Here is a 12,716-nt window from a genome sequence, read left to right on the forward strand (position 1 = left end):
CAGGGTGCCAGCGGAAATTGTGCTACTGTCGGCCGAAGAAGAAAAAGAGGAGGAAGGCGTGTCCGGAGACAGCAGGAGAGGAAGAAGGGAAGGAGAGTAAAGTTGAGAGTGGGAACTTTGAACGTTGGCACTATGAAGGGTAAAGAGAGAGAGCTGGCTGACATGTTGGAGAGAAGGAAGGTAGATGTACTATGTGCACAAGAAATGGGGTATGGATGGTCTTGAAGGAAGAATATGTCAAGAGTGTTTTGGAGGTGGCGAGAGTGTCGGACAGAGTGATGAGCATGAAGCTGGAAATTGAAGGGGTGATAATGAATGTGGTCAGTGCATATGCTCCCCAAGTTGGGTGTGAGATGGAAGAGAAAGAGGAATTCTTACGTGAGTTGGATGTAGTGGTGGAGAGCGTCCCCAAGGGAGAGAGGATGGTCATTGGAGCACATCCCAATGGGCATGTTGGTGAAGGGACCAGAGACATAGGTGACGAGAAGGTGATGGGTAGGTATGGTGTCAAGGAGAGGAATGTGGAAGGACAGATGGTGGTGGATTTCGCCAAAAGGATGGAATTGGCTGTTGTGAATACGCATTTCAAGAAGAGGGAGGAACACAGGGTGACATACAAGAGTGGAGGAAGGTGCACACAGGTGGACTACATCTTATGCAGACTGCAAAGTGACTGCAAAGTGGTGCTAGGGGAGTGTGTTGCTAGGCAGCATCGGATGGTGGTCTGTAGGATGACTCTGGAGGCCAAGAAGAGGAAGAGAGTGAAAGAAGAGCCAAAGATAAAATGGTGGAAGTTGAAAAAGGAGGAGTGTTGAAGGAAGACAAGGACTCTCGTGGTGGAATGACGAAGTACAGGAGAGCAAAGAGCAGAAGAGGTTGGCGAAGAAGAAATGGGATCGTCAGAGGGATGAAGAAAGTAGACAGGAGTACAAGCTGGTGCGGCGCAAGGCGAAGAGAGGAGTGGCAGGAGGAGGTGGGATAGCATCAAGGATCAGCTCTGAGCCCTTTCTTGTTTACACAGATGAAATCAGGAAGGAGTCTCTGTGGACTATGATGTTCGCGGATGACATCGTGATCTGTAGCAAGAGTAGGGAGCAGGTTGAGGAGAGCCTGGAGAAGTGGAGGCATGCGTTAGAGAGAAGAGGAATGAAAGTCAGCGGGAGTAAGACAGAATACACGAGCCTGAATGGGAGGGAGGGCGGCGAAAAGCTGAGAATGCAAGGAGTGGAGGTGGAGAAGGCGGATGAGTTCAAGTACTTGGGGTCGACCATCCAAAGCAGCGGAGAGTGCGGGAGAGAGGTGAAGAAGAGAGTACAGGCAGGGTGGAGTGGGTGGAGAAGAGTGTCCGGAGTGATCTGTGACAGAAGGGTTCCAGCAAGAGTGAAGGGGAAGGTGCACAGGACGGTCGTGAGACCAGCTACGTTGTACGGTTTAGAGGCGGTGGCACTGACAAAAAACGCAGGTGGCTGAACTGGAGGTGGCAGAGTTGAGGATGTTGAGATTTTCATTGGGAGTGACAAGGATGGACAGGATTAAGAATGAGTACTTCAGAGGGACGGCTCAGGTTGGACAGTTTGGTGGAAAGGTGAGAGAGGTGAGGTTGAGATGGTTTGGACACATGTGTAGGAGAGATGAGAGTTACATTGGGAGAAGGATGCTGAGGACGGAGCTGGCAGGCAGCCGAGTGAGGTTTTTTTCTGTCTTTCTTTACGTTTGGAATTTATTTTGGTGACAGGTATTGTTCGTTTTTATTAGCCGTGGTGTGCCGATACAGAGGGTGTGAGGTGTCCGACTTCACCAGGTTGGCAGGGAAGCGCGGGGTTAAGTTCTCCGCTGCTCTCCGGCGTTCCGTGGAGGAGTGTGCGCAGGTTGTGACTCATCTCTCTTCACGGCATGTCGCTCAAAGTTAAGGGAAGCATTTACGTGATAGTTGAGGCTAATGGATCGTATCGGATTGTATTTTAATTTTATTTTTTTACGATATCCGATCCAGTGATTTTAGCCAGTATTGGACAGATACCAACACTGAGTTTTGGATCGGCACGTCCCTAATAATAATAACCTCCCATTTCTGTGTAAAGTTCTTTAAAATATAGTTTACAAACAATTACACTCTTCCTTTTCCACTAATAATAGCTATGATGGTTTACAAAGCTAGGAATATGGGGGCTCAGGGGGGCTGGAGGGCTTATTACATTTCACTGCATATATGTATGAAAGTATGTATATGTATGTGACAAATAAAAATCTTGAATCTTGAGGAATTCGCTATACAAACCAAAAATGATTTGAGCCTTGTGCTTTTAAAGGATAAAGTTGTGGGGGCATATCCCAGATGGACTGGGCAGCTGTTCCAACGCATGAAAACTGAAAGCAGCTCTGCCAGATTCAGTATATACTCTTGGAATGTGTCAAAGGCCAGAGGACCTGAGAGACCTGACCGGCTCAAAGCTGACCAGCATGTTTGAAATTTCATTTGGGGTCGGGTCAGTGAGAGCTTTGTAAACCACCGTAGATATTATCAGTTGATAAGTCAGCGTCTAATTGTTTGTAAACTATCTCTTCAAGAATTTTACTGAGAAATGGGAGGTCATTATAGGGTTAGTGTGGACAATCTTTCACCCCTCTGGAAGAAATAAAATTGCGCTATCTAGGACAGCACCGGGAATGATTGGATCATTTGCCAACTGTTTCTCAGATTGTCATCAAGACCCTGGAGGCCAAAGAGGCCGAACCCGGCACCGTGCAGAGGTCACCGCGGCCAGGGGGGAGAGGGCTTTAACCCTCGAAGAACAGATGAGATCAGGAACATACAGAATATAGTTACTGCACTGAAAGTCGTTTGTTTGGTAGAACGAAGGAATACATGGATAACAGTGAGCTGTAGTGATGTGTGACGATCCTCCCGTCAGAGTCCTCTCTCCGTGTACGCGCGTAAGGAACAGAGACTTAGAGACATCTGAGTCAACGCATGGATCCAGGTAACCCAACGGATCACCTCTCCCCGACAAGGGTCACCGGTCACCTTTTTGGCCCTTCCTCTTGACCTGGAAGTATGGAGGTGCTGAAGGATGGACAGGTCAAGGGTGTTTATTTCAAGATTCAATTCAATGTTTATTTATCACATACATATATACATATACGCAGCCAACTGTCCTGGTCACAGCCGACGACCCTCTCTCTGCTCTGATGACCTGCCGAGTCCGTCCGTCGGCGGCCCACTCCAGACATACACTTTTATTGCGTTTTTATATATATTTTATCTGTCTTTATAGGTGTTTTTTTTTTTTTGCATTATTGACTAAGTGCTATGTGTTTCAAACTCGGGTAACACTTTCAATTACGGTCGTCTCTCTACGGTTTGAATTTCCTGGGGTAAATTCGACCCCCCGACATGAGAGACGTCTGTTCATTTTAACGTAATAGCTGGGTTCATTTTCCAGTGCCTGTCCGCATTGTTGAATAAATGTTTAATAGTTGTTTCATGTTTTGGGAAGAAGGAAAAAAAAAAAAAAAAAAAAAAAAAAAAGCTTAACGTTTCAGAAACAGTTGGATAAATCCATTTTTTTAAAATAATAATTTAAAATAATTGGCGACTTTTTTTGAAGACTTACTGGGTCGACTTTATTTTTGCCCCGTTCTGTTTCCCCCGTGACGGTCAACCGGGCTTTTAAAGCACATTCAAGCGGCCAAGCGCCGCGTTCCGACGCCTCGACCCCGAGGAGATACCGAGCGAGGAGCCCGAGGAGAAACCGAGCGGACGCGACGGGGAGCGAAGTCCGTCGTGGAGGCGACGTCATTTCCCGTCACCCCCCCCCCCCCACCCCCCCACCACCACCACGACGCTCGTCTCGCGGCCTGTGACGCACGGTGGCCACGCCCCTCTTTCAAACGTGCGCCGCGCGCTCCGATTGGCCGAGAAGGGGGGGGCACGTGACCAACGGTCGCGGGAAGCCCCTGTCCGCCACGCCGCGTGAGCAGCCCCGGGCAGCAGCACCGTCGTCCCCGCCTCAGTTTGTAAACAACTTTAGCGACGAGCGCCGGGGTTTTGTTTTTTTCCTTCTTCTTATGACTATTATTATTATTTTTTTTTTATTTCCTCTTCTGGAGATACACGCTGCGGAACGCGTCGAACGGTTCGACCTCCCCCACCCACCCCCGGCGTGCGGTACGCGACCGTGTATCGGCACGCGGAGCGACTTTGGGAGCCGCTTCGGACGAGGGGGGAACGCGGGCGGCGTTCGCAGCTTCCGGAGGGGCGTGTTGCGCTTTCCTAACACGTTGGGAAAACTTTCGAGCGATTCTCAAAAAAAAACAACAAAAACCCGTTACCTTAACCACAAGGTATCCGGAGCTCGGGTGCATTTTGTTTCAGGCAACGCAAAGTCCGTTGCGGGGAGAAGCGGCCCCAACGGTTTTTTTTTTTTTTTTTTTCCTCCTCGCTCTCTCTCCTCAAGTCGGGCTTTAATCCAAAACATGTCGAGCTACAGTCGCCGTCGGGGCGGGTCGCCGCTGCTCAATTCGCGGCCGATCCGGCAGAAGCTACACTTCACGTCCAGTAGCGACGGGGAGGACGAGCCCATCGAGGACGTCGACAACAGCATCGGAGCCGAGTCGGGCTTCACGGAGATGGATTCCCCGACGACGGGGCGCCGCGACGCGACGGAGAGCCGGTTGGAGGCGGAGAAGGAGAAGAAGGGGGAGGAGGGCAGCAGTCCCCTGGATCGGACCGGGGACGACGAGGGGCTCTGGGACGAGGAGTGCTTCGGGTCCTCGAGCAGCGGCAGCGTTGTCTCGGCGACCTGCTCCTCGTCGCCGCGGAAGAGCCCCCGGCTGTTCGGCGGGCTACGGGGGCGACGCTACGCCAAGGATGGCTGCGGCTCCCCGATCCCGGACCGCCCCGACACACCTCCGCACAAGACCTTCAGGAAGCTCCGTCTGTTCGACACGCCACACACGCCAAAGGTCGGTTTAAGTGTTATTTACTCTATTATTAACTTGTGGAGTCGAGCAAGTGGGCTCGGTGTTAACAGGTGCATTGCATTGTCAACGGAAAAATAAACGTTCGGGAGTATACAGCACCACGGGCTTTTAACGGCCCCGTCTAACTTATTACGCTCTTATTTCAATAATAACATATTGCACCGCGGCGTGTTGTGTCGCTCGCAATGCCCCGCGTTTGCCTTTTTCTCAGATCTGCACGTTTCGTGGTTTCAAACTACTTCAAAAACAGCATTTATTTGCAGACATTTCTGTTAAATTCCAACGGTAAATTTCCCGTGTCGGTTGGTCCTGCGCCGTTACGTAATGCAGTCAGTGCTCCCAGCCAGTTGGATGACTCGGGGCTGTTGTTTTGAATCTCTGCACACATACACACACACACACACACACACACACACACACACACTCAAACAGAATCATTTGTCAATACATTTGTTCCATATAACACTATTTAAATCTGACTATCACCATGTCTCTGCTTGGTCAGGTGAATATCATGTGTATTGTTGATATGTCATTTCTTGTTATTGCATCTGTTAAAAAAAATGTTCTGTATTTAGATTATGATTATTTATTATGCAATCCTGGCCATATTCCTGTGCCTTTAGAACGCCCGTCTCTTGTAAAGAAGTAACGATCATTCTTGCGTCTTTCGCAGAGTTTGCTGTCCAAGGCCAGGGGTCCCTCCGGGGGATCGTCCAGCAGGAGAGTCGCCTTGTTTAAGAATGTGGAATCATCAGAAAAGGCGGCCACCGGCAGCAGTGGCAGGAGAAACCAGACACCTCTAGTCAACATCAACCCCTTTACCCCAGACTCACTCCTCATCCAGTCTGCCACACAACAGAGAAACAACAGGAAGAGAGCACACTGGAATGAGTATGTCACACATAGCCTCAAGTTTTAAGTCTGAATGGCAGTAGAGTGGTTTTAGACAACTACGGGCATAACTTGGTTTCTTGCCAAAGTCGCTGTAAAACTAGAAAAAGTACCAGTTAGGGCAAATCTGTCACCTGTGTTCTAATTATTTCTCAAAGTTTTAAGCATCGGTACCTGCCTCTTATTTTGTTGGACACAGATTGGCGCCCATTGTTGTTATAACCTGGTTCGTTAAAACCGTTGACTAATCATGACTAATGAAAAGTGGGTTTGGCAAGAAACCAAAACCCTCATTGTTACAAGTGAACTCTGCCATGTGCTTGTGAAACCCACCCCCCTCACCCCTCAGTGCTTCCCCCTGGTGTCCAGAATGTGTAATAATCTTCTATTGTTTGTTTTTCAGCTCATGTGGGGAGGACATGGAGGCCAGTGATGGTGAAGGAGACGAGGAGAGGCTCCCACCATCTAAGGTATTTTTTTCCCACACTTGCAGGTCATTGTGATCCTGTTGTAAAAGCTCAGAACTTTTAAAGAAGGGGCACCATGAGATCATGAGGTTTATAGCGGAAGACCCTCAAACCTGTTTTTGGGATGCAAACCTTTTAACAGTGGACAACACAGTAATATACTATACACAGTAAATCAAACTAAATACATGTGCCTAAAGTTAAAGTATTACTTTATAAATTGTTACCTATGCTTAATGGATACTATACATCAAAGGATCTTATATGAAGTGTGTAACTCAATAATGTGAATTGAATCATCCATTGGCCCTGTAGTTACACCTTTCTTATCTGACTGACTGTCCTCAGAGGCTCACCATGATGGAAAGCAACATGATGTCCAGGTACATCTCAGAGTTTCACGAGCTGGAGAACATTGGCTGCGGGGAGTTTGGTGCCGTGTTCAAGTGTGTGAAAAGACTAGACGGATGCATCTACGCCATCAAGAGATCCAAGAAGCCTCTGGCAGGATCAGTAGATGAGTACGTAAAGTGTTCCCTTCCACTACAATATACTTGTGGAGAATCTGTCTTCTTAAACACTATTTAGAGGCCTTTGGTGAATGTTATAACCATTATTATCATATATAAACCATGAGGTGTAAAATGTGATAATTCAATGTGTATAATGTACGTAAATTAGCTGCAATGGGGAAAAAAAAACCCAAAAAACAGTTATGTACTTTTTATAACTATTCGCACAGCTTCTATACAGAGTGATGAATATGAGCTATACAGTAGATCTGAGAAACTTGGAGCCATGCCCCAGATGTGCTCTAATTAAGACGGTCTGTTTCCACTTCCCGTGCTTTTCACAGGCAGAATGCCTTACGGGAGGTGTATGCCCACGCCGTGCTGGGCCAGCACCCCCACGTGGTGCGCTATTACTCGGCCTGGGCCGAGGACGACCACATGCTCATCCAGAATGAGTACTGCAACGGGGGCACGCTCTCTGACGTAATCACAGAGAACTACCGGCGGATGCAGTACCTCTCAGAGCTGGAGCTGAAGGATCTGCTCCTGCAGGTGACCAGAGGCCTCAAGTACATCCACTCCACCTCCCTGGTGCACATGGACATCAAGCCGAGTGAGTGCATGTGGTGATGTGAGGAAATCGAATCATTCGACGTTGTTGGAAATTGGTAAAAGTGAAGGCTTGACTTTGTAGTCGTTTTAATCACTATTGCTGTTTGTTTCAGCCGTGACTGCTAAGTTTTGATAAAAATAACACACATTGAATAACAACGTTTGTGGGCTTAACCTATTCCATTCTCCCTGTTTTTTTCTTCTACTAGGCAACATTTTTATCTCACGGAAGTCTGTCGCCAGCATCGATGAGTGCGATGATGATGATGATAATGACAGCATGACCACCAGTGTCGTCTACAAAATAGGTAGGTTGTTTTTCCTCCATTTTAAGCTTAAATATTTTCTTTGTGTTCAAATTTTCTTATTGATAAGTCATTCTAGTCTGAAAGTTTATATTTTCGTTTTGGTTTTTCAAGGCGACCTTGGTCATGTGACCAGAGTGAACAATCCTCAAGTGGAGGAAGGAGACAGCAGGTACCTGGCCAATGAAGTTCTCCAGGAGGTACGACCCATATTATTTGAGATCATTAATAAACTACTTTTAGAATTGATAGTGCCTTACTGTATAATTTATTTTTTATCACAGCACTACAGTAACCTGATCATGGCTGACATCTTTGCGCTGGCTCTCACTGTGGTCAGCTCTTCGGGAGCTGAGCCTCTGCCCACCAACGGGGACAAGTGGCATGAGATCCGCCAGGGGAAGCTGCCCCCCATTCCACAACTGCTCTCTTCAGAGTTCCTTAGCCTTCTCAGGGTAAGAGGCAACTTTGATGTCGATACCTATAAAAAAGACAAATACTGCAGGGTAATTCAGATTTGAGTCTGTATTAGCAAGGAGTGCATGATGAGGGATATACAGTAAATTTACATGTGTTGCTTGCATTTCCGCATTTATAATAAATTGACATTTTGGTCAAAGTAAGTGAAATATTTGCTACTCTTGTGGCTTTTAATATTGTAGTGTGTTTGCATAGTGAAATGTTGTATGTTTTCACATACAGATGTGGGCAAATTTGTTGGTGCCCTTACAGCTCATTGAAAGAATTCTTTATTCCTCCGGAAAAGTGATTTTTCTCATGTATACCTGCATGCCTTTGGTATGTCGTAGAGTAAAGCAAAGTTAAATAAAAATAAATTATTGCCTTAGAGATCAATTATATTCTAAAATGGCCTGGACAGATTTGTTGGTATCCCTTAGAAAAGATTATAAATAATTGGATTATACTGATATTTCAAACTAACTGTTTTCTTTAATTGGTATCAGACATGTCTTCAATCTTACAATTAGCCATTCAGCCTATTTAAATGGAGAAAAGTACTCACTGCTGTTTGGTATCATCGTGTGCACCACACTGAACATGGAGCAGAGATAGCAAAGGAGAGAGTTGTCTGAGGAGCTCAGAAAGAAAATTATAGACAAGCATGTTAGAGGTAAAGGCTATGAGACCATCTCCAAGCAGCTTGATGTTCCTGTGACTACAGTTGCAAATATTATTTAGAAGTTTAAGGTCCATGGAACTATAGCCAACCTCCTTGGATGTGGCCGCAAGAGGAAAATCGACCCCAGATTGAACAGAAGGATAGTGCGAATGGTAGAAAAGGAGCCAAGGCAACTTCCAAAGAGGTACAAGCTGAACTCCAAGGTACATATACGTATACATGAGTATCTGATCGCACCATCTGTTGCTTTTTGAGTAACAGTGGGCTTCCTGGAAGAAGACCCAGGAGGACTCCACTCTTTGAAAGAAAAACATAAAAAAGCCAGACTGGAATTTGCTAAAATGAATATTGACAAGCCACAATGCTTCTGGAAGAACACAGATGGGTGGTACAGATGAGTCAAAACGGGAGCTTTTTGGCAAGTCACATCAGCTCTATGTTCACAGACGAAAAAGTGAAGCTTTCAACGAAAAGAACACCATACCTACTGTGAAGTATGGAGGAGGCTCAGTTGTGTTTTGGAACTGCTTTGCTGCGTCTGGCACGGGGTGCCTTGAATCTGTGCGGGGCACAATGAAAGTTCAAGACTATCAAGGCATTCTGGAGCAAAACGTGCTGCCCAGTGTCAGAAAGCTTTGTCTGAGTCCCAGGTCATTGGTCCTCCAACAGGATAATGACCCAAAACACACAGCTAAAAGCACCAAGAATGGATAAGAACAAAACATTGGACTATTCTGAAGTGGCCTTCTATAAGCCCTGATCTGAATCCTATAAAACATCTATGGAAAGAGCTGAAACATGCAGTCCGGAGAAGGCACCCTTCAAACCTGAGACAGCTAGAGCAGTTTGCTCAGGAAGAGTGGGACAAACTACCTGTTGACAGGTACAGAAGTCTCATTGAGAGCTACAGGAATCGCTTGATTGCAGTGAATGCCTCTAAAGGTTGTGCAACAAAATATGAGGTTATGGGTCCCATCATTTTTGTCCATGCCATTTTCATTTGTTTTATTATGTAAAATATTTCAAGTAATTTCAGAGAAAGTTGTGGGTTCCTTTTTTTTTTTTCTTTTTTGTTTTTTTTTTCGTTGAAGGGTACCAACAAATCTGTCCAGGCCATTTTAAAAATATAATATATATCTCTTTAGCAATAATTGATCTCTTTTCACAGTTTTTTTGCTTTACTCTATCACATACCAAAGGCATGCAGTTATACATGAGAACTGCTTTTAATTTCATCACTTTTCAGGAGGAATGAGGCATTGTTTCAATGAAGGGTACCAACAAATTTGTCCACATCTGCACCTCGTCAAAGTGACCTTTGACTTGTTGAAATCATTTCAAGTTTAGTTTAGTGTAAAGCATGGGATGTGCTATCACCAAAGCAAAACCTGATCGCCTCATAACCGGAAACTCCTTTTGAAATCAAATGCAACTTGAGGTCGGCTTCGCTTAAAACACCAAGTCAATTCAAAAAGCATTGAGTGCAGGTTGAAGTAGCATCACTGCGTGAATATTTAAAAGCATTAATTGTTTGGCGTAGTCGTCACTTCCGCATTGCTCGGCGCTTTTGTTTATTTTCTTTCTGATCACGTCTGTTTCAACACGTTTATGACCTCGATGTTCTTCTTCTCCTCCCAGCTGATGATCCACCCCAACCCAGACAGGAGGCCGTCGACCTCTGACCTCATCAAACACCCCGTGCTCCTCACCGCTGCCCGGATGAGCGCCGACCAGCTGCGAGTTGAGCTCAACGCAGAGAGGTTCAAGAACGCCCTGCTACAGAAGTGAGTTCACAAACTTCACGTCCACGCGGCCACAACCTGGTTTGCTTTTATTTGTTTTGTTTGTGTACCCTTTTTTTGGGTATATCACGCCCTCGGGGAATCTAGTTACTGTCTCAACGGGAGTCGCTGTTTTGTAGTCTTAATAGATGATCGGAGTTGACTTCCAATAAACCAGGTAATGAATTGGTCAAAACTAGGACAATTAATCAGTAAACAAACAACTGCTTTGGATCCAGAATTGATAGACGGACCACAATGAGCGGGCGGTAAAATGTCCGGTAGAGAACAGAGAATAAATACCTGACCCCCGTTGCTTTTGTTGTCCTCAGGGAGCTGAAGAAAGCCCAGCAGGCCAAAGTGGCGGCCGAGGAGAAGGTTCTGTCCACAGAAAGGCTTCTGACCCGCTCCACGGCCCAGACCAACCCCAGAACATCCAGGCTCATTGGCAAGAAGATTAATCGCTCTGTCAGCCTGACCATCTACTGAGGCTCCCTCTGAAAGAGCCTCAGGAACTTGTAGGACCACAGCCCCTTGGCTGGGTCCTTTCACCCGAACTTATCTTTACTTTGGAGGAGAAAACTTGGCGCACAAGAAGCCGGTCCGTTGCATAAGCGGAACGTGGGCTGTGAAATGCTGCCGTCGCCCACTCGCTTGGAATCGGACTCATCTCATTAAGCTCTCCGTCTCATTTTAGTTCAGCCCTGACGTCGACCTGCTCTTCCCTGGATAAACTAGCCTGACATTCTTCACAAGTAGTTACTGTACCGCAACACGGTCGTTGCTCAAAGTGCCAGAACGCGCCGGGTTCCCCGCTGTCTCCCCTGACTTTTAACTGGCGGTGGATCCGAGTCGTGACCAAGCTCTCTTCAGTGTGAATGTACTTTCCCGTAGCCGTGCGCACCTTACTGCCTGTCAAACGCCTGATGCTGGGTATGAGAGGGTCTGACAACGGACTATTGCTTCGTGGGAAATAGAGCACTTTGGAGGCAGCGAGTGGAACATGCCACGTTAAAAAAAAAAAAAAGTGAGCCTGCTGCTATTGATGTTTTGTTTGTCAGGGTTAGGCGGGTTTGTTTCTGGTTGGATTTTAGAGATTATTGGCTCTTACTTTAAGGTAGCAGGAATCTGTTCCTTCACTCAATTTTTCTGTCTTGTTTTTTGTTTGTTTGTTTTTTGGAGTGGGAAATGGATTGTTCTCTTAGTGAGAACATTTATTTTGTCCATATTACCACCTGTTTAAATGATCTAGCCTTTTGTATTTAAGGTTTCACATGGTACAGTGTTATTTCTCTTGTTGATTCAAACTGCCAACCCTTCCTGTAGCATTAGTACAATCATTGTCCTGTTCAAGCTGTTTTGCTGTCATTCTACGATGCCTGTCTTCACCAATCCTGATGAAGTGCTACCGTTTTGGGCTTTCGTAACTATGCGTTGTTATAACCTGTACATATTTCCACTTAATAAACTCTTACACCTCTCAAGTCTCCAGTTTGTCGCTTGCGTGACATGAGTGAAAAAAAACAACTTTCATGTTTAGACTTAATTATTCTGTCCATGTCTTTTTAGGCAGATAAATATAAATGATAGTGATTGTTGTCCTTTACACCTCCAATCTATTTTACTGAAGAGCTATTTTTGATGGAGCTGCACCAAATATATACAGCGTATAGTAAGATTTATTCTCCCAAATAATGCAAACGATTAATTTATTAAATATAATAAAGATGAATTATGTTGCCCTCCATTTCCGGTTTTATTCTCACAACAGCAGACGGGTTAGTGTGTCGAGATAGCTAAAGTATTTTGTTTAATTTTTTTTTGTAATTCTGTTTATATTTCATTTAATTCGCTTATTCATTTAATAAAAATGACCTTGATTATAAAAACAATGATAAATTAAATATAATTTAATTCTTAATTTACATATCTTCTTGTGTGTGTATATATATATATATATAATATAGTTATTAATATATGCATTGTCTTGAATATTATATATAATATTTCTTGTATATTAC

At 45.3% G+C, this 12,716-nt stretch overlaps 1 protein-coding gene across 1 annotated transcript; it reads left to right on the forward strand.

The window, feature by feature from the left end:
- The first annotated feature begins 4,339 nt into the window (after window positions 1-4,339).
- On the forward strand, window positions 4,340-12,164 carry wee1 (WEE1 G2 checkpoint kinase). The gene is made up of 10 exons (XM_080003118.1): window positions 4,340-4,965; window positions 5,660-5,877; window positions 6,281-6,347; window positions 6,693-6,865; window positions 7,201-7,469; window positions 7,678-7,776; window positions 7,888-7,973; window positions 8,058-8,228; window positions 10,553-10,698; window positions 11,028-12,164. The coding sequence occupies exons 1-10, from the start codon at window positions 4,477-4,479 to the stop codon at window positions 11,182-11,184; spliced, it is 1,875 nt and encodes a 624-aa protein (XP_079859244.1). The 5' UTR covers window positions 4,340-4,476; the 3' UTR covers window positions 11,185-12,164.
- Window positions 12,165-12,716: the final 552 nt, after the last annotated feature.

This window comes from Zeus faber (assembly GCF_960531495.2).
Source record: "Zeus faber genome assembly, chromosome: 6".
NCBI lineage: Eukaryota > Metazoa > Chordata > Actinopteri > Zeiformes > Zeidae > Zeus > Zeus faber.